This window comes from Aotus nancymaae, unplaced genomic scaffold (genome assembly GCF_030222135.1).
Source record: "Aotus nancymaae isolate 86718 unplaced genomic scaffold, 86718_ANA_hifiasm-v0.15.2.pri h1tg000064l_0, whole genome shotgun sequence".
Lineage (NCBI taxonomy): Eukaryota > Metazoa > Chordata > Mammalia > Primates > Aotidae > Aotus > Aotus nancymaae.
Window position 1 is genome coordinate 63,608 of NW_026988478.1, and position 21,304 is coordinate 84,911.

At 62.2% G+C, this 21,304-nt stretch overlaps 1 protein-coding gene across 1 annotated transcript in view; it reads right to left on the bottom strand.

Moving 5' to 3' along the window:
• ADAMTS7 (ADAM metallopeptidase with thrombospondin type 1 motif 7) overlaps positions 1-21,304 on the bottom strand; it is a 50,338-nt gene that overhangs the window by 4,868 nt on the left and 24,166 nt on the right. Inside the window, exons 9-22 of the mRNA XM_021674397.2 lie at positions 13,768-13,912; positions 13,088-13,180; positions 12,537-12,682; positions 11,262-11,431; positions 10,667-10,800; positions 9,660-9,780; positions 8,404-8,648; positions 7,992-8,133; positions 4,684-4,810; positions 3,980-4,193; positions 2,221-3,639; positions 1,243-1,395; positions 640-813; positions 414-560 (exon numbers count right to left, since the gene is read on the bottom strand). Coding sequence (XP_021530072.2) covers positions 414-560; positions 640-813; positions 1,243-1,395; positions 2,221-3,639; positions 3,980-4,193; positions 4,684-4,810; positions 7,992-8,133; positions 8,404-8,648; positions 9,660-9,780; positions 10,667-10,800; positions 11,262-11,431; positions 12,537-12,682; positions 13,088-13,180; positions 13,768-13,912 — 3,430 coding nt within the window. The remainder of the gene's footprint in view (positions 1-413; positions 561-639; positions 814-1,242; positions 1,396-2,220; positions 3,640-3,979; positions 4,194-4,683; positions 4,811-7,991; positions 8,134-8,403; positions 8,649-9,659; positions 9,781-10,666; positions 10,801-11,261; positions 11,432-12,536; positions 12,683-13,087; positions 13,181-13,767; positions 13,913-21,304) is intronic.

Below are 21,304 nucleotides of genomic sequence, written 5' to 3' on the forward strand. Positions count from 1 at the left end.
ACCCGGCAGAAGGTGTCCTGCCCACCCGAGGCTCCTCTTCCGCCCCCTTCTGCCACTGGCCTTTGCCAGGCTCCCTGATCACCCCAAGCTCGTCATTCCTGCCTCAGACTTCACACCTGCTGTCCCTTTTATCCCTGTCCCTGGCATCACGGACTCCTCCCTCGGGTCTCAACCCCAGGCCCCTCCTGGGAAGGCCTTCCCTGACATCACGGCACACGTGCCCTTTCCTTGTCTGTTTCTCCCTGGCAGGCTGTGAGCACCAGCAGGGCAGGACCTCGTCCAGTCACTGCTGACGAGCAGTGGCCAGAGAGAGCCCGGCTCTCAGCCACACTCAACAGCTGCTTCACCCAACCCAGGACCGACCAGGTGCCGCCAAGCCCTTGCTCCCTGCTCCTCCACGCAGCCCAGCTCACCTGGCCCCAGGGCCCCACCACCCACTGCGTGCAGGGTTGGGTATTGCAGGGCCGCGTGGCGTTGGGTCTCAGCGCCTCCTCGCAGAGGCCTGGCTCCGGGCAGGTCACCAGGCGCTGCTGTTCGCCACCACCACAGGCCTCAGAGCACTGAGGGGCAGGGAAGGAGTCAGGGCACAGCCAGGGTCTGAGGGCACCCCCTCCCCCGAACTGGACCCCCAGGCCTCACCTCCCTCCAGGAAGAGGTGTACCAGCTGAGGCAGGGCTGGGCCCCGCAGGGCCGGTGCGCGGGCGGCTTGGCCGGCCCCGGCTGACAATGGAAGGGCCGCAGCGGCCGGAGGTCCCGTGTGTCCACACACTGCACGTCCCGCACTGAGGAGCCTCCACCGCAGCTGCGGGAGCACTGGGGACGGAGAGACGCGTGTGGACACCCACCACGTGCAGGCCCACACGTGTGAGCCCGTGAGGCGTGTGGCAGGGAAGGCATCAGGCCCACGCTCCAGCCCGGGGCAAATCCCTGAAGAGCCCCAGCAAGAGGCCAAGGCTGGCAGGCCCCAGGCAAAAGGCGCCCGGCCAGGGGCGGCCATGGGCAAGGACAGACGGAGAAAGGGAGAAGCAAAGGCAAGCCAGTGAAAGACAAGTCCAGGTGGGGTCAGAAATACAGAGGGAGGAGACAGGCCAGGCCAGACAAAAATGAAGACTCCCAGGAGATTCGGATCCAGTGCAATCGGGTGCCCTCCCCTGCCCCGCTGCTCTCAGAACACAGGCCGTGGGGACCCAGGGTTCCGCCCCGTGCCCCGGGGCTCCCTGCCCTGGCTCCATCCTCACGCACCTTACTCCAGTTGCCCGAGTGCCAGGTGGCACAGGGCCGCAGGTGGCAGCGGCGGGCAGGCTGGGGCCGGCCAGCAGGGGCGCAGTCCTCATCCCGGCCGGAGCTACAGCGCACTGGCCTCCAGACAGCGCCCAGGCCACAGGTGGTGGAGCACTGCAGGGCACAGACCCGTGAAAGCCAGGCAGACCCCATCCCCGCCAGGCCCCCACAGCCAGGAACTACCCACCTAGGCTACCTAGACCTCAACAAGACAGGGCCCTCTTCTGGGCCTCCGTTTTCTTATTTGCAAAATAGACTCCTCCACCCACCTCCCAGGAAGACCATGAGAATAAAAGGTCAACCCCCACCCCCAGCAACCAACTGATCCTGCCCACAAAGGACAAAGGGCCTGTGTTCCAGTGTCACTGGTGCAGAGACAGGGGGAGGGGACCCTGCGGGCACCTGACCAGCTATCCTGACCAGCCTGCCCCTTCCCACCCCCAAATTAGGGATCTGAACAGAAGCTTGCTTCTCCTGCAGTGACCATCTGGGGACCCAGGGAGGGGGCACTGGCCAGCTTCTTTCCTGCAGCTCAGACCCTGCAGGTCACTCCAAAGGAGGGTGGAGCCAGAGGGCAGAGCCAGGTGGCAGTGGGCTGAGCGCAGCCTGGAGGAGCTGGGCTGAGCCTCAGGGAAGCTTGCTGCCTTCTGGGCAGGACTGGGCCTGCGGGCCATGCGGGGACCCTCCCCACTGCACAGCTGTCTGAGTGAACTCTGTCCTGGGGTGTACTGCCAGAGTGTGCCTGCCCTGGCTTCCCTGAGGCCCCCTGTGCTGCCCAGGAATGGGCCCTGGGTCCCCTCATCCCCCTAATCCTGGGAACCCCTGCCCCAAGGGAGGCGGGACAGACGGCGCCTGTGTCCCACTCTGCTCACTTTCAGATGAGGCAGCAGTCACCAAGGACCCACGCAAACTCCCCGCCAGCCCGGCCCGTGCACTTGCCTCACTCCAGTTTCCAGCTTGCCAGCTGGCGTTCCTGGCAGGCAGTGGGTCCACAGGGGGCCCCGCCTCGGCCAGGCTGGGGGCCGGGGGCTGGGTCTCAGGGGCTCTGCGGTTGTTTGCAGGGCTATCCCAAGCTGGCGTGGACATGGACAGCAGCCCAGAGCTCAGGGGCACCTCAGGGCTGAGGGACTCAGGCTGGCCCTCGGGTCCTGGGCTCAGGACAGGCTCAGGCTCAGGTGTGTGCCTGAGGCCAGTCAGGGTCGTGGGGAGGAAGGTGCCCCACACTGCCACAGTCCGAAGGTCCCAGGAGCCTGGTCCTGGGGTTGGGGAGTTGGGAGGCCCCGGCTGCAGGGGGCTGTCCCTGCCCTCCATCTCTGGCGGAGGGGCTATGGGAGGAGGAGGGGGAGGAGCCGCCTCCACAGTGGGCCTCAGCTCACTGTCCCCAGGCCCCAGGCCACCCTCCAGAGCTGGCTTCCAGGCCACAGTCCCTCCTGTCCACAGCTCCAGCACATCAGGACGAGGAGAGGAGTGGGTGCTGCCGACAGGGGACAAAGGGGGCAGCGTGGAACTGGGTCTCGGGGGCAGGTGGGGGGCTCTGCGGCCCCCGGGTTCCTCACTGTCCTTGGAAACCTCATTGGTCCCGTCCCGCCATGGAGGGGGCAGCTGGCGCTGGCTGTCCTCGCCAACCAAGTCATTTTGGCTCCCAGGGGCGGCGGCAGGCATCTGCACGCCATCAGGGGAAACCCTGGGCCAGGGCAGGCTGGGGAGCCCAAGGTCTGGGGCCCCTATAGGGGCATCTTCCTCAGGCAGGAAATTGACCAAAGAGTTCCCAGGGGTCGGCTCCGAGGGTGGGGGTGGGGAGCGGCCGGCCAGGCTGGGCCAAGGGCTAGGGGACCAAGTTCCCGCTGCCCCCTCCTCCGTGGCTGCAGGAGGCTCTGTGGCAGGCACGGGGCTACCCGTGGAGGGCGCAGCAGGACGGCCGCGTGGTGCGGGCGTCCCATCCCCTGTCCCCACCAGGTCTAGATCGGGCTCCTCAAAGGACCCGTAGGACAGGTCCTCATGGAAGGTGATGAAATTGTAGTCGTAGTAGAAGTCGTCCACAAACACGGGCCCCGGCGGGTCCAGGTCCGGGGCCTCCTCGTCGATGGCGTTGCCCATGCTGGCCGGCCTGGGTGCTGAGGTGGGTGAAGGGCGGGGGGCCAGGTGGCGCGGGATGAAGTCAGCCTCGTTGAAGAGCTCGTGGCTGGAGAAGCCGCTGCCTGAGCCTTCAGGGGCCACTGTGTCCAGGAGCCGCAGACAGGGTGGCAGAGAGCAGGCGACTTGGCGTGCTGGCTGCTGGGCCTCTTCACAGGGGACACCAGTGTCGTTGGTGCAGAGGACACTTCGGTGCTGAGTGCCCTCCCCACATGTCACCGAGCACTGCGGGGGAAGCCAGGGTGAGGGGCTCAGGCTGGGAGGCGGGCTGCCAGGGGACACTGGGGCAAGGTGGGGTAACCTGTCTACTGCCTGGTGTCAGAGTAGCAGGGACCCCAGCCAGCCCTCTCTGGCCCTACCCAGCTCAAGGTCATGGCTGTGGCCACGGCTTCGCAGGGGCTTCCTGATCCCTGAGGCTGTGGAGTCAGAGGCTAGATCCTGGAATGCCCCAGACTCCCTCCCACCCACGGTACCAGGCAGTCAGGGCTGGAGGAAGGCTGTCTGCCTCCCTGTAGCCTGAGACCAAGGGTGGCACTGAGGGCGGCCCCTCCCATCCCGCACTCACCTGAGACCAGTTCCCCACAGCCCAGGTGGCCGGACAGGGTACGTGGTGGTTGCAGGGGGTTTCAGCCAGGGGCCGGGGAAGGTGGTCACAGGCGGGCGGCTCCAGGGCGCTCTGCTCATCCAGCCCCACACTGCGGATGCAGAGCACAGCCCGGCGGGAGAGGCCTCCAGGCCCGCAGGAGCTGGAGCACAGCTGCCACTCACCTGCCCACCACCTGGCAAGGGCACACGGGTGGCATCAGCATGGCATCAGACGGGTGGCATTGGCAGGCTCACCAGCAGGGAGGGCCAGGCCAGGCTCCCAGGCCCTCAGGGTTTGGGCAGAGCTGGGACTGAGGCCAGTGGCTGCTTCTCCAGAGCTCCAAGCCCAGGTAGGTGTCCTGCCCCCTAAGTCTGGTGACATGGCCCAGCCCCTCCGTTCCTGCCACCCTCCCCTCAGGGGAAGTGAGCGTGACCTGAGGCCTATGAGGCCTATTTCCATATCCAGGGGCCTAAGGAGGAGGACCACAGGTGTCCAGGCTGGCCCAGGCTGGCCCAGGCTGGAGTACAGGGTGACCGGGAGCTGGGGCTTCAGCCTTGGGAAGACAGTGAAAACCCAGCTGCCTCTGCTCCTCCCTGGGGCCTCTGGGGTCCAGAAGTAGGGGCCTGTGGCAGACCCAGGCCGCCTGGGGGTGGGGAGTTGGCAGGGGCGTGGGGGCGGCTCACCTGGCAGGGCAGGGCTGCTCGCTGCACTTCCTCTGGCGGTCATCGGGCTGGCCCAGGGGGTCACAGTGCCCCTCGTCCACAGGCCCTGCCTGCCGCTCCGAGCAGTACACACTCTGCCTCTGCACACCTAGGGGCCGTGGGGCTCAGCCTGGGCCTGGCACCCAGGTGCCCACCGCCCAAGACCCAAAGACACCATTTCTGCCAGAACCCTCCCAGAACAGCGCGTCACTGCCCGTGTCAGGATGAAGGCAGACCTCCACCACTGCCTCCCCCTTGCTGTCCTGCCCTCACCCACCCTCTCCTACATAGCCTCCCTCTGACTGTCCCTGGAGAGGTGGCACAGTGTGGACGTTTAATGGGTCGGGTCCTTCCTAGCTGAGACACCTGGGCGGCTCATTTGGCCCCTCTGAACCTCAGCGTCCTCCTCTGTGAGGTTGGAGTGACAATCCTGTCTGCCTCCAAACCCCGGAGGGAGGACTGCTCATGGCCTTGCGTGTGCGGGCTCAGCCTGTGCCCAGCACATCCTAAGAGCTCGATCCGTGCCAGCTGCTGCTAGCATGCAAACCCAGCCATGACGTCAAGGCTGCCCCACCGTCCACACCCTTCCCAATGGCTCGGAGAACATCTGGAGAAGAAATGCATCAAGGGGCCGGCCCCGCTCCCCACCCCCACACCAGCCTTGGCATTGCTCCCATCCTTCATACCCTCTGCCACTGCCCACCCCGGGGCTTTTCCACAGCCACGCTGCTCACTTAAACTCACTTCCATACAGCCAGCTGAGGCCCAGCCTCAGGACCCCTCTGCTGGTGGCTCTGCTTTCTCTGCTCCCCCGGGGTCTCAAGAGTAAGCTGTCCCTCCCCTGAGCTGCCAGTCCCACGCCGGTCCCCCTTTCCTCACCAACAGATTCTGATATTGCTCAAGGTCCCAACTACAGCAACGGGACCTGCTGAAAACACCCTGAGGCCACTCCCTCGAAACTAGGGGCTCTGGGGCACAGTCCTGGCTGGGAGTCAGCCCCTTCCCCTCCTTCTTCCTGCCCGGAACATGGCAAGAGGCCTGGAAGGGAGGATGCCACCTGTGACAAGCAGTAGGGGAGGGCTGCGGTGGCCAGGACACTGCAGCTGAGGGACAGGCAGCTCCAGGTCCCGCCAGCTGGGACCGTGCACCTGGGACTTCCTGCCTGTCTGTCCCGGCCACCGCGGGGCACTTGCCTCTGCGTACACCCCTACACGGTCCACCTGCGAGGCAGCCGATTTGCTGGAAGACAGTCCCCCAAATGTCTCGTGCTGCAAGTGTATTTGCTGGTTTCTCACGTTTGTCTATTTAAAGACACCTGAATTATGCCAGGTGCGGTGGCTCACGCCTGCAATCAATCCCAGTGCTTTGGGAGCCCGAGGAGGGCGGATCACCTGAGGTCAGGAGTTCAAGACCAGCCTGGCCAACGTGGTGAAACCCCACCTCTGCCGATAATGAAAAATCAGCCAGGCATGGTGGCGCATGCCTGTAAATCCCAACTACTCGGTTGGCTGGAGCAGGAGAATCGATGGAACCTGGGAGGCAGAGTCTGCCGTGAGCCAAGATCGCACCACTGCACTTCAGCCTGGGTGACAGAGCAAGACTCCGTCTCAAAATAAATAAATAAAATAAAATAAAGATAGCTGTATTAGATAAAACGGGTTTCCTGGCTTTGGAAGGCATCTACTAAGTTCTCCAGTTCTCATGCTGTCATCATAACAGCAATTTAAAAAAAAAAAAAAAAAAAGACGGGGCTTCACCGTGTTGGTCAGGCTGGTCTTAAACTCCCGACCTCAGGTGATCCGCCCGCCTTGGCCTCCAAAGTGCTCGGATTACAGGCGTGAGCCACCGCGCCCGGCCCATAACAGCATTTTAAGGCTCCCGCTCCTCCTCTGGGCACCCGCCCCCTCCCTCACTTCTCCTTTCCCTCCTCCCCACTCCCTCTCCTTCCCTCACCTCTTTCCTCCAAATAGTAATAATAATTTTAAAATAGCATTTTAATGAATGCTCAAATGTCTCTATCTCATATTCCCGATTCTGACACCCTGAGGACACCGGGTGTCAACGATGGAAAGACTGAGGGGAAAGGGGAGGACTAAGAGAGCAGGAGACGGAGGTGGGGGGGGGGTACCGAGGGGCGGTGGGGGGAGATCGAGGGGCCGGGGGAGACTGAAGGGTGAGGGGAGACCGAGGGGCGGGGGGGACTGAGAGGCACGGGGGGGAGACCGAGGGGTGAGGGGAGATGAGGGGGGAGACTGAGGGGTGGGGGGAAACCGGGGGCAGGAGAAGACCAAGGGGCGGGGGGAGACCAAGGGGCAGAGGGAGACCGAGGGGCAGTGGGGACTCAGAGGCACGGGGTTGGGAGACCAAGGGGTGGGGGAGATGGGGGGAGACTGAGGGGCAAGCAGGGAGACCAAGGGGTCAGGGGAGACCGAGGGGTGGGGCGGACTGAGAGGCACAGCGGGGGAGACCAAGGGGTGAGCAGGGAGACCGAGGGGCGGGAGGAGACTGAGGGGCAAGCAGGGAGACCAAGGGGTCAGGGGAGACCGAGGGGTGGGGGGAGACTGAGGGGCAGAAGGGGAGACCAAGGGGCAGGGTGGGAGACCTGAGGTGGGGGGATTCTGAGAGGCAGGGGGACCGAGGGGCATGGGGGGCACTAAGGGAAATATGGGGAGGAAGAGTCGGAGTTAATGAAACCATCGTACTTTTTATATAGTTCAAAGAAATAAGTCAGCATGGTGAGGGGCCACTGGGCTGGCCTCAGAGTGGGGTAGGAAACCTGGCTGTGCCCTGGCCTCCCTCCCCTCACTGCCCCCTTCCCTGCCACCTTCCACTGTCCCCCCTCCTTCTGTCTGGGAAGCCCCTCCTGGGGCGGCCACCAGGGAGCCCCAGGCTCTGGACCACTGGAGGGGCTGGAGGAGGGGAGCAGCCCGCACCGACAGGCCCACGGCTAAGGCTCTGTGGGGGTGGGGGTCGTCTCCAGGACACAGCAGAAATGCAGGCTGAGCCAGGACAAAATCGAGAGGGAGCTGTGCCCCTGGATGGAGAACACCAAGAGCTGGGCACACCGAGCACTCGCCGCAAGCTGCCCCCGCCTGCCTCATCTATTTACCTCCCAGCGGGCATGGGACACGGGGCAAGTGCCAGCCTCATTTCACAGATGGGGAACTGAGGCTCAGAGAAGCAAACCTCCAGACCCGTGGTGGCCCAGCAGTGAGCTGGAGGCTGAAGCCAGCGTCCCTGTCCAGAGCCAAAGCCCCTGCTGGCGGGGCTGTGCCTGCCCCTCTTCTCACCTGTGCCGCAGGTGACCGTGCACTTGGTCCAGGGTCCGTAGTGCCAGGAGAACTCGGGCGGCGGGACCTCGCCGTGGCCATCTGCCTCCCTGTGGACGGTGTACTCATAACGCACCCCGGGGTTGCTCTCCTGGAACAGCAGCTGGGCGGGCAGGCGGGCCCCGTGAGCACGAGGCGTCCTCTCCATCCACCCGGCCCTAAAGGAGCCGACCCCAACCACCTCTGAACTTCAGCTACACCATGGGGCCATTTCAAAAGATGGGGAAACTGAGGCAGAGGCTGCAGCAGGAGGGCCTGGCTGAGAGCCAGGCTCTGCGACTGCCCCAGGGCTCACTCCTCCAGGATGAGACCCTGCCGTGGGCCTGGGGTCTCCGCCTCTGCTCCCCGCTCCTGGGCCTCGGGAGGCAGGCACCTGGATCCAGACAGGCTCGTTGGTGGGACCTGGGGACGTGAGGTTCTCCCAGTTGCCCCTGCGTGCGTATGTGAAGGTGGTCCCCGCCACCTGGTAGTCCCCGTCCCACTGGATGGTCCAGCCGCCGTTGAGGAAGTACTTCTTCGGGTCCTCGCTCCGCAGTGCCAGGAAGTTAGCAGCCTCGGCCACCTCCTGGATGCGGATCTCGCGTGCGCCGGCTGGGATCAGCCCCACGTCCACGTACCCTGCCGGCCAGGGGTTGTGCTCGGGGTGAGAGGGTCGCCTATCCCCACCCGCTGCCCTCACCTCTCTCCCCACTTGCCCCGCCTGCTGATGCCAAAGATTCCACCGTTACCTTAAAAGTCTGAGCTCCCCGTGTCCATGCCCCGTCACCCCTCTCTTGGGGACCTAAACTGGTCTCATCACAAGGCTGGGTCCACCCAACACTCAGGGCCAGCTGGCATTCTCTCTCTAAAATGCCAGCGAGCTCAGGCCTTTCTCCTGGATCACCCTCCTCAGCCCACACGGTTGCTCTGATTCACCCGCTTCTGTAACACCCATCACGCGCCGGGCACTGCTCACAGGACTTCTCACGTATAAAATGAATAACAACCTTAGGATGTAGGCACTATTATTGTCCCCATTTCACAGATGAGGAAAGTGAGGCCGGCAGGGACAGTAGCATGAATGAGCATCCTGCTGGGATCTGAGGACAACGGGGTTTTCCTCCCACGGGAAACCTTCCCTGACTTCCCTAGGCCAGGAGCGTCTTCCTCGGGGCTCCCACAGCCCTCTGGGCCTCCCTGCACTGCACTGGCCGCACAGAAGTTTGTCCCCTGCGGGACTGAGCGATTCACCTGCATGTCCCCATCACCTAGCACAGTCAGCACTCGAACAACGTGTGCAAAGCAGACCCGAGGTGAGGGCGTGGAGCTGGGGGTCTCAGAAGCTTCAGGAGGAGACCACCATCCTCCCAGGGGCCCAGGGGCTGCACACAAGCCGAGCTGGCCCTGCCTGGGGTCTCTGGACAAGAGGACTCCCCACGGGGACAGGTCTCTGCACTTGGGTTAGGGGTCCCTGACTCCTACGAGAATTCCACCCCAGCAAGGCTTCCCTGCTTAGTCATCTATGGCTGGGTGGGGACCACGAGGCCAATGGGGGGACCCGGGGCAGATGGGGAGGCGGCCACCAGGTAAAGAGCACACCCCTCCCCCACAGTGGTCCCACCCCTCCCCCACAGTGGTCCCACCCCATACCCAGGCCCTCGGCCTCCTCGAAGGTCCCGCTCACGGTGTGGCACGTGGAGCCATTGCCGTGGCACACGCCACAGCGGTCCTCCATAGCACCGGAGTCAATCTCGAAGTCACAGCCCACATTCTGCAACACACAAGGGAGGGGAGGCCATGGTGCTGGCGGCCAGCCCTCTGTGGCCCCAGCCCCGGGGGCCAGCCAGGGTCAGGAGGGGACAGCTGGAAGTGGGGGTCGGGAGGCCTCTCCCCGGCCCTGCCCCACCCCGGCTGTGCCTCTGACCCAGGTGAACTTCTCTACCTCCCTGAACCTCAGTATCCTCAGATGTGAGACGGGGAGACCCGCCCCTCCCTTAAAGGCATGTCTCAAGCATCACATGCGACAAGAGAAGGGAGTTCTGCAAAGGCTTCGGGCAGGCAGGGGACCTGACCAGCGCGTGCAGGGAATCTGAACTCCAGAGGCACTGGGGGTCGGCCCCTCCCTGCTGGTCCCCCTCTGAGCCCAGGCCCGGACACCCCAGCGGCTTAGGGGGCTAGAAGCAGGGGCAGGTAGGCGGCTGGGGAGATGGGCAGAGATGAGAGGCCATCCTTGTATTGAAAATAAGAACAGGAATTGTTACCAAATACTGAGCTCTACTCTTCGGGGCTCAGAGCCCTTCAGGTCACCTGTGCCACCTCATTTAACCCCTTCTATCAGTGAGGAAGCCACTGCCTGGGGTCAGCAGCTGGCAATAGGTCAGGCCCCTGCGTGGGCTCCGGTCTCCCGGCGGGGGCGGCTCTGGCACAGCATCCAAGGAGGCGCGGGGCAGCGAGCCCTGACTGGGAGGGTCTCCAGTGCCAGGAGGCCTGGTAGGGGCTTTGCCTTAGTGGTATAGAGGGTGGGGTCTGGGAAGCCCAATGGCAGAGCATGGGGAGGGTGGCCAGAGGACCAGGAGGGATCCAGGGGAGAACCTGGGGCCAGCCAGTGGGGCTGGGGGCGTGCAGTGCTGGGAGAGCCGCTTCCTGACCAGGCACACCTTACAGATGCCATTGATGCAGAGGTCCCGGCTGACCCTGCCCTGGTAGCAGGGGGTGCCATCTACCACGGCGTCCCGCAGCTTCTCGGCAAAATACTCATTGGAGGGCCGGCAGTGCAGCTCACAGGGGTTCACTGGGGGCCAAGTAGAAGAGCCATCAGCGACAGCCAGGGCGGGAGTTAGGGAGGCCGCCGGGAAGACCCCTCCGTGACACACATCCATGGCAGCTGGAGGCTCCGGCTGGGCTGGTAGGTATCTGCAAGGCTGCAGACTGGGGAGCTGGGGGGAGCAGCAGCCCCGGGGCACAGTGGCACGGCCCAGGCTTGGGGTGGAAACTGGGCGTGGGTAGGCTTAGGCACACACAGCCCCAGCCCTGTGAGCGTCGGGTTAGGCACACACAGCCCCAGCCCTGTGAGCGTCGGTGTTAGGCACACACAGCCCCAGCCCTCTGAGCGTCGGGTTAGGCACACACAGCCCCAGCCCTCTGAGCGTCGGGTTAGGCACACACAGCCCCAGCCCTCTGAGCGTCGGGTTAGGCACACACAGCCCCAGCCCTGTGAGCGTCGGTGGTGTCCCCATGGGAGGCAGCACTCACCGTCATTGACCACAGGCACCCAGGTGTGCAGCCGGCCCTTATAGAGCATAGCATCAAAGTGGCTGCACTGGACGTGGCGGAAGGAGGGGCGGCCAGCGGGGCAGGCTTGCAGGTTGCAGAGGCGGAAACGCTTCCGCTCGCCCACGCAGTACTTGCCCTTGTATTTGGGCCTGTGGGGAGAAGCAGGGAGGGCTCAGTGAGTGCTACTGCGTGGCCACAGCCCGGAGCGAGCGGCCTCCTCCTGTACCTGCGTCCCGAGATCCCTGCCACCCAGCTCTGCGAACACTGCTCTCCTCCCGTGGGCTGCCCCCGCCCTGTTTGTAAGGACCTGTGGGGAAGTGGCCCCAGGAAGCCTGAGCTCTGTCCCCAACCTGCTGTGTGACCGTGGGCAAGTCTCTGGCCACCCCCTGGGTCTCAGTTTCCTCATCTGTAAAATGGGGTTGGGGCTGACTCTGCAGAGAGCTGTTGGGAAGCTGGGACAAGCTGCAGGCATGACTGGCACTGACTGGAGGGACTGCTCCGAGTCCCCAGCCCATGACACCAGCGTCCTAACGAGCCCTTAAGTCCTCAGCCTCCCTCCTGGTGGCAGTTCCCCCAGCACCGGTGTAAGAAAAGCCCCCAGGGCCCCAGCCAGCTGAGAGGTCTGCCCAGTCACAGCTCCTGAAACCCTCCTCAACTAGGCCAGGGTAGCTGGACCCAACCCAGCTCAGACCTGGAGGCCAGGTGGCAGGGAGGGGCACAGGCCAGTCTTAGCCAAGCACAGGGCCCTGGGTGGGGCTGGCTGTGAACCCCATGCCTTCCCTGGGTGGCCTCGTGAAGAGGGAATCAGCTGGGCAGTGCCTCGGTCTACAGTACTGCTGGGCTCTGCGTCTCACCAGATTCTCACATCCCCCCGTTTAAACGGGGAAACGGAGGCCCAGGGAAGGGGTGAAGGGATTCAAACCCTGAGCCATCTAAGGTCCAGGGCCCATGCTCTTCCCCACTGCCCTCTCCGTCCTCCCTCCAGCTGGCGGCTGCTTTGCCGTGTGGCCTCTGATGAGTCTTTCTAGTCTCTGGGCCTCAGTGTCCCCATCTTTGCAAAGGGGTCAGCAGGGGGGACCTGTCAGCCCCAGAACACTCCTTGAAAGTGACTCAAGATGGCCTGGACACTCAGATTGACCGTTATGAGGACACTTCTAAGAGCCAGGGGCTGGGACAGAGCCAAGCTCCTGCCATCGGCTGACTGCTTGGGTCCCTCTGTCCCATCGCCCAGGGCACCCTGGGCCCCGTACTCACGCAGGCTGCGTGCACTGCCGCTCAGCGCTCTGCACGCCCACGCCACAGCTCCGCGAGCAGATGGACCAGGCGCTCCAGCCGGACCAGCCACCGTCCACGGCCTCGGGCCGGAAGCCCACGGGTACACACTCCCCATTGAGACACCACTACCAAGACAGATGGAGGTAAAGCCACCCCACCCCCAAGTCTATCAGTCATCCTCACCCTAGTGAGAACAAGGTGGGTGGGAAGGCCACGAAAGGCACAGAGAGGAAGGATGGAAGGTGAGAGAGGCCCCTCCCAATCATCACCATCAGGTGTGGCCCAGGCCGCAGGGCGGAGCTGAGCAGGGCATAAAACAGCCCACGTGCCGACTCAGCTGAAGACACCCGGGGAATCATGGAATCAAGCCCTGCCCCCAATGCCTCCACTTTGTAGACGGGGGCTTGGGCTGCAGAGAGTGGGGGTCTGCTAGGAGCACAGCAAGACTGTGAGCTGGGGCTGACTCCCGGGCCCAGACACAGCAGGAGGTCTGGCTCTCCCTCCCGCCTCTGGGACCGGGCACCTCCTACCTTGTTCTCCCCACACCGGGTGCCGTCCACGGCTGCATCCAGCTTGGAGTGACAGGTGGTCCCAACAGAGCACCAAAGTGTGTGGCAGACATTCTGCAAGGAGGGGGCGCAGGCCACACCCTCACCCCGCCCCCCCATGCCACCACCCACCCTGCCCCCACCCTGTCCCCAAGGGCCCCCTGGACACCCTTCCACATGGCGGGGGTCCACAGACCCCCAGAGGTCCCTTCTGTGTCTGCTCCCACCTTCCTCTCCAGACCCTGTGGCGGTGTGGGGGGCCCAGGGCTGCGCTGCTCACAGCACTCCCCAGCTGTCTACCCCACTCCCGGCCCAGCCCGGCCTCTGGAAACACTCCAGTTAGAAGATCACAGCAGGCAGTCTTCTCCAGGATAAACAGACCCTCCCCACACGGGTTCCTTTTCCCTCTTAAAAGCCAGCCCCAGGGAGGCTAAGAGACTTGTCACAGTGGATCCGTGGTTGATCCAGAATTCAGAGCTGGGTCTGTGGCCGCCCATCCCTGGCCTCTCCCACAGGCTTCTGACGTGTCACAGTGTCATTTGGGAGCGCAGCCCAGGCCAAGCGAGGTTCCTCCCGGGCTGGCATCCACGGGCTGGTGAGGGCTGCCCCCTGAGCCCTCCCGCCGGGTCCCCACACCGTCGTACCCACCCCAGCCCACTCACATCCATGTCGTCGCAGAAGGCAGAGTAGGCCCCGTACTGGAGGCGGCACTGGTGGCTCACATCATAAAGGACGCCGGGTGGCACCGAGGGGAAGTCGATGATGTCCTTGGCAGGAGGGTCATCCAGGCACAGGCCCCACCCGCGGCTAGGGATGGGACGGACGGGGGGTGAGCAGGGGCAGCCTGTGAGACCCGTCTGAGAGGCCTCGGCTGGGCCAGGAGTGGAGGAGGGAGTGGCACAGAGCCCCACCACTGTAGGAGAACACCAGCCCTCGCTCGGCCCACCCACCCTGCAGCCAGCAGCAGTGCTCATCTCACCTCCTGGGCACTCCAGCTCAACAACCCCAGCCCCAGTGCCCGGCCTCTGCACACGCTGCCACCTCTACCCCGCTCCTCCTGCCCGACCGCTGCAGCCTCCCCTCCAGATGCAGTCCCACGGTCCTTCCCTCCGAACCCTCCTGGATCACCAAGCCCTCATGTGGCCCTGCTCTCCAACCCTGCATCCTTGAGCCCAGACCCTGGAGCCAGGCCCGACAAGGATCTGGAGAACATCACATCACAGTTGACACAACAGAGCCTCCGATGGCCCCACCCAGGCAGAGACTTTGGGTCATCTATGGAAGGACGAGGTCTGGAAAGCAGCCCTCCCCTGGGAGAGAGCCCAGGCAGCCGTGCCTGTCCCCTGTCCCCCCCGCCCCCTGCACGGCTGGCCTCAGCCTCTGTCACACCCTACCTACTCCCACCTTCCTCCAGCCGCATTCCCTGGCAGCGGTGGTGGGGAACCGGGCAGACGCGAGCAGGCACCATCTGTACCCACCACACACTCCTGCTGCCGCAGTGTGGCGAAGACGAGGCTGCCCGCCCAGACACAACACCACGAGGCAGGGGGCATGCAGGCGGGGGGCCCTGGGGAGGGTGGCCCAGGCCCAGCTGGCACCCACTTCTGCCCCTGCCTCACTCTGCATGGCCCTCGGGCATGGCTATTGCATCTGGGCCCAGTGTCCATCCTGCTGCCCCTGCTGGACCTTAGGCTGGCACCACTACGGCTTAGCAGCAGGAGTGCCCTGGCATGCTGACCAGCCCACCCCTCGACTCCTAGCTGTCCTGGAAGAACTGGAGGAAAGTTTGGGGGCCTTCTGGGGGCAGCAGTTCCAGGGAGAATTGAGCCACGCAGACAATCAGGGCTGAGATGACCCCGGCAGCCACGACTTGGGCAGAAGCAACAGAGGGAGGCGGGACCCACGGGACCTGGGGCCTCCAGCCAGGCAGGGGCGATGGAGAGGCACAAACCCTCCAGTCTCCCATCTGGGAGGTCTCAGGGCAGGTGGTGCCAGGCCCGAGGGCCAGGATGAGCCACAGTCCTGGGTGGGCCAGGCAGGGGTTTGCACAAGGAAGAAGGCAGAGGTGACGGATCCCAGAGGAGGAGGAAGCACCACCGATGTGGAGAGGCTGGAAGAACACGAAAGAGTCGGGAACAGCCAGTACCACGAAGGCAGGTGTGGGGCGAGGCTGGGAGGGTGCTCAGACCACGGGATACCAAAGCCCAGATTTCAGAGGAGGGGGCCTGGCAGCTGGGAGATCCAGGCTGGGTGGGCAGTCCGTGTGGTCTCCTAAGTCCCCTGGCCAGTGACAGGCCCCTGGCTGTGCCCAGAGCTGCGGAGAAGAAGCCAAGGTGACCAAACTTCTACTGAGGACCCTGAATCCTCCTGGAGTCACCCAGACTGTCCCTACTGGCGGGAAACAGATCCCCCTAACATGGGAGTGGGCAGAGGAGCAGCTGCTGCACGCAATCCTAGTGCCCAAGATGACCACGTGCCAGACTGCTCCCGGGCACCGGGTGCACACCCTCTCATTCGCTCCTCACAACCCCAAGATGACCACGTGCCAGGCTGGTCCCAGGCACCGGGTGCACACCCTCTCATTCGCTCCTCACAACCCCAAGATGACCACGTGCCAGGCTGGTCCCAGGCACCGGGTGCACACCCTCTCATTCGCTCCTCACAACCCCAAGATGACCACGTGCCAGGCTGGTCCCGGGCACCGGGTGCACACCCTCTCATTCGCTCCTCACAACCCCAAGATGACCACGTGCCACGCTGGTCCCGGGCACCGGGTGCACACCCTCTCATTCGCTCCTCACAACCCCAAGATGACCACGTGCCACGCTGGTCCCGGGCACCGGGTGCACACCCTCTCATTTGCTCCTCACAACCCCAAGATGACCACGTGCCAGGCTGGTCCCAGGCACCAGGTGCACACGCTCTCATTCGCTCCTCACAACCCCAAGATGACCACGTGCCAGGCTGGTCCCGGGCACCGGGTGCACACGCTCTCATTTGCTCCTCACAACCCCAAGATGACCACGTGCCAGGCTGGTCCCGGGCACCGGGTGCACACCCTCTCATTCGCTCCTCACAACCCCAAGATGACCACGTGCCAGGCTGGTCCCGGACACCGGGTGCACACCCTCTCATTCGCTCCTCACAACCCCAAGATGACCACGTGCCAGGCTGGTCCCGGGCACCGGGTGCACACCCTCTCATTCGCTCCTCACAACCCCAAGATGACCACGTGCCAGGCTGGTCCCGGGCACCGGGTGCACACCCTCTCATTCGCTCCTCACAACCCCAAGATGACCACGTGCCAGGCTGGTCCCGGGCACCGGGTGCACACCCTCTCATTCGCTCCTCACAACATCCCAGGCAGACTCTACCATCATCTCCCCTCACACACTCAGGACCCATCCGTCACTTGCCCTGGGCCACACAAGAGGAACATGATGGCCAGGATCTCAAGCCAAGTCCAGGCTGCCTGCACCAGGCTGTGTCTACTCACTGGGCTGCCCCCAGGGCAGGGCTCCTCCCATTCAACCGTGAGCCCAGCCTCAAATACTTCACCCCAAATACAAGTTTAAAACCATGGCAGCCGAGGCCTGGCGGGGAGAAGGGAGTGTCCCAAGTGCTCCGGCGGCTTGGGGCTCCATGAGCCTCCCTGGGCCTGCACCCAGGACAGAGTGTCGGCAGAGGGTGGTGGGGTCAGCTGGCCCTGGGCTCCTTCCTTCCCTCTAGCATTCCATGGTTCAAGGACATTGATGGGGGCTCACCCATCCTAGCTAGGGGGTCCTCTGACCCGGGGGCTGAGGGGTCCAATGCACCTCACCCCAGCACCGACAGTCCCTGGGCTGCAGCCCAGCCCTTCTGTTTCCTGGCTGGGCCCCAGCGCTGACTCGCTGCGGGCCTGCTGCTGGGCAGCTGAAGCCACAACCTGTCGGCTCCCCCTGGGTGTGCGGGAGAAGTCGGGAGCACGAGGCCACCCTCACCGAATCCACTGCAGGAATCAGGCCAGGTGCTGTCTCGGGAGTCAGAAACCCAAGTTTTTACTGTTCACGTCCTCATCTACAAGAGGCCGATCCCAAGCTCCAGAAGTATAAACAGCAGTGTCTTCTTGGGAAAAATCACACAGGCGGCCGGCAGCCAGCCCTTCCTTCCTCTGACAGGCTCACTGCCAGGTCCTCCGCACTGCCGACACACCCGGATCCCCAAACCCGTCAGCCCTTCCCCTCCACGCCCCTCCTCGAGCTAATTATAGCGGGGCTGGGCAGTCCCACAAGAGGTCAGAGCAGACAGTATGTGACTCGGGTCAGAAGCCTCAGTGTGACCTGGAGACAGCAAAGCGCTGCCACACCACCGACTGGAGAGACCTGGGGGCCCGCTCCCCTGGCCCCCCACGAGATCTGGTCATGAGGTCGCCGGATGGGGGATCCATGGGGTGAAGGAGAGGACCCCACGTGTGACCCAGCCTGCCTCTCTCCCTGTAGAAACGCTGGCTTTAAGGGAAGCGGAGAGCAGAGCCTCCCCTCCTCCCCGCCTGGTCCAAGTTGACACTGGTGAAATGCTGTCACTGCTCCCCAGGACCCCTAGAGCACCTGTCAGCCCGGAAGAGTTCTTCGGGCCAACCCTCTTGGACAGGCTCCAGAGGCTACCCTCCAGCCCATCCCCCACCACGTCCTGAGGGCTCTTCTGCCCCACCCTACACTGGCATGGCCCCGGCCTCTGCTCAGCCTGCCCGCCACCTGCAGAGCCCTTCTTCCTCGGGGTGGAAGTCGGCCTTTAGAGGCAGCTCCAGGACTCCTTCTCTGAGTTGCTGTTCGTGACCCCAGGAGGGTCGGTGCCCCTCCCCGCATTCCTACAGACCCAAGAGGACTGCGTGCCTCAGTGCCAATCATCTCCCACTCCCATCTGCCTGTCCCCCCGGTGTGAGGGACTGGAGGACGGGCGCCATGTCTGTCTCCTTTACCACCGTCCCCACACACAGGGCCGGGTGGACATGGGGGTCTGTGGACACAGCCAGAACGAGTTTGGATTCAGCCCTGTGGTCTACTTGGCTGGATAAGTAATCGTCTATATGCAGGAGGCCAAGGGGCTTCAGGTCCAGCCAGGATGAGGGGGTGGTCTGTGAGTGCCTCTGAGACACCGAAAGTGCTGGAAACACTCCCGGACCACTTGGCATTTCCGGTAAATCTCAGTCATTCTGTCCCCAACCTGCTTGGGTAGAGCCCATCCTCTCTCCCGTCCCACCCCCAGCAAGGAGACCACAGGCTGGTGCCCACCTCCGCACCCCCACACATCCTCTCCGAGCCTTGGGAGCACCCTGCCGCGTGACTCCCAGGATAAAAAGGTGAAAGGGTGAAAGGGCCTTGGGAAGATGGGGTTCTCCTTCGCCCCAAACACTCCTCCATTGGTGGGGCACGTATCGTGCTGCTTCCGTCTGGCTCTCCCCGGTGCCAAGGCTCCGGGAGGCCCCGGCTGGCTCTGACTCTCGCGCTGTCCTCCCACCCTCACCCCAGGCCCCGAGCCAAGTCCCTCAGGCATTCCAGCAGCTGAACGAGGACAGAGCCTCATCTGTCCGTCTGTCCTAGAGCCGTTGGGTGGCACCCTGGGTCAGGGCAGCTGGGAACAAGCCCTGCGGCTGTGGTGGGGGCAGCTACTAGTCTGCTTTGCTGAAACCGTTCTCTCATTCTCTGCCCTTCTCTGAGGAAAGCGACACGCCCTTCTCGCCACCTTCAGGCCACCTCGCTGGTGAAGCCCAGCGGAAATAACACTAGTGCGCATGCGTGAAACGCTGACCGTAGGGCAGGCGCGGGGCTAAGCGCCCCACGTGTTTTCTCATTTACTCATCAGATCGCATGCACAGGGCACGCCCATCGTGATTTCCATTTTTTGAGGCTTAAGGGATAATATAACTTGTCTGCCGACACAGGCAGAAGCCTGGGCCACAGTCTAGGTTCTTTCTCTTTTTTCCCCCAAGACGGAGTCTTGCTCTGTCACCCAGGCTGGAGTGTAATGACATCATCTCGGCTCACCGCAACCTCCGCCTCCCGGGTTCAAGCAATTCTCCTGTCTCAGCCTCCCGAGTAGCTGGGATTACAGGTGTGCACCACCTCGCCCGCCTAATTTTTTTATTTTTAGTAGAGATGGGGTTTTGTCATGTCGGCCGGGCCGGTCTTGAACTCCTGACCTCAAGTGATCCGCCCGCCTCGGCCCCCCAAAGTGCTGGGATTACAGGCGTGAGCCGCCGCGCCAGGCCAGTCTAGGTTCTTAACCACAAAACAAAACTCTTCTCTGCTTCCAATCCCACTCCTCACCCCAGTAATCCCTCTTCCATTGAGGTCGGCATCCCTGCTCTTACATCCTAATGGACCTGATCACATCCCTGCTTAAACCCCAGAGTGAGTGGACTTCTAGAAACACATGGCACATTGAGCAGACAGATTTATCACTGCTCCTTCCAAAACTCCCCTGCGATGACAGCAGAGGAAATAAACAAGGCATAAATCCGTAAGGGGTGATGATGGAAAATGAAGGATGTCAAAAGGATTGTGGAAGCTGGAAAGCAGATGGCCACGCAGTAGCTGACTTGGTAGAGCGATGAAAGCTGAGAGCCAAGTGCCTGCAGGGAGGAACCATCCAGAAGCAGAACCCTGGAAAGGCTCAGGAATTGAGTCTCCAGGGACTCCTCAAGGCCTGAGGACCAGGAGAAATGAAGACAGTAGGGCTGAAAGTCTGTAAGAACTGGTCAGACCCTAGATCCCCTCCCCAACCCTGAGTAGCCAAGTGACTGCCACCTCCCCACCCAGCAGGGGGCCGGGGATCCATGGACGGGGTGAACCATCAGATTCTGGCCCAGGAACGCTGGACATAGATGAAGGCTCAAGGCAGAAGGACCTACAGAGAAAAGGGGACAAGCCAAAGTCCATACATTGAAGGGTAAGAAACACGCCAAGCCCCTTCCGCACTTGGATGCTGGAATACTGCAGCCAGACAAGTCTAGGAAAAGTCTAGAGGATTCCGCTCTGGGGAAACTGAGTCACTCAGAAAAATGACTTCAGATACTTGACACTGGAGGATCTCCCAAAAAACAGCCCCATCCGAACCAGTCCTTCAGCAGTGACTTGGAAAAGTCCCGCCCAAGTCCACAAACTGCCCAGTTAGTGTCTCTGCATCTCCTTGCTATATATGAAATACAGCCCACACATTTTAAGAGAACATTTTTTATGAGACAGAGTCTCGCTCTGTTGCCCAGGCTGCAGTGCAGTGGTACGATCTTGGTTCACTGCAGTCTCTGCCTCCCAGGTTCAAGTGATTCTCCTGCCTCAGCCTCCTGAGTAGCTGGGATTACAGGCACCAGCTACCAAGCCTGGCTAATTTTTTTGTATTTTTTTTAGTAGAGACATGGTTTCACCATGTTGGCCAGGCTGGTCTCGAACTCCTGACCTCAAGAGATCCACCTGCCTTGGCCTCCCAAAGTGCTGGGATTACAGGCGTGAGCCATCGCGCCCAACCAAGAAAACTGTTGACATGAAACAAATATATATATATATATATTTAATAACCCAAAGAAAAGAAAAAAAATTTAGGGAACAGAAGTTAAAAGTAAAATCTATGTAAGTAGTAACCTCACAAAGATAAGAGACCATACTGTACCCATGAAACAAGAATTAAATAAAAAGGTGTATAAGTTGAGCATCTCCAAACCAAAAATCCGAAATGCTCCAAAATCCAACACTTTTGAGCACTGACATGACGCTCAGAAGAAATGCTCTTTGGAGCACTTAAGATTTCGGAATTTCAGATTGGGAATTCTGAACTGGGAATTCAAGATGGCACGGCCCGCCATCCTGAATTCTTCATATCTTTGAACTTGGGTCTTGTAAGCGAGGTCTATTTATTTATTATTATTATTTTTTGAGACGGAGTCTCACCCTGTCACCCAGCTGGAGTGCAGTGGCGCGATCTCGGCTCACTGCAACCTCCGCCTCCCAAGTTCAAGCAATAATGCAAATACTCAAAAAAAAAAAATCCAAAATCTGAAACACTTCTGGTCCCAAGTATTTCAGATATGGGACACTCAATGTGTATTTAGTGAATGAGAAAGTTTAAGAAATTAAAAGTACAGGCCGGGCACGGTGGCTCACACCGGTAATCCCAGCACTTTGGGAGGCTGAGGCGGGTGGATTACGAGGTCAAGAGATCGAGACC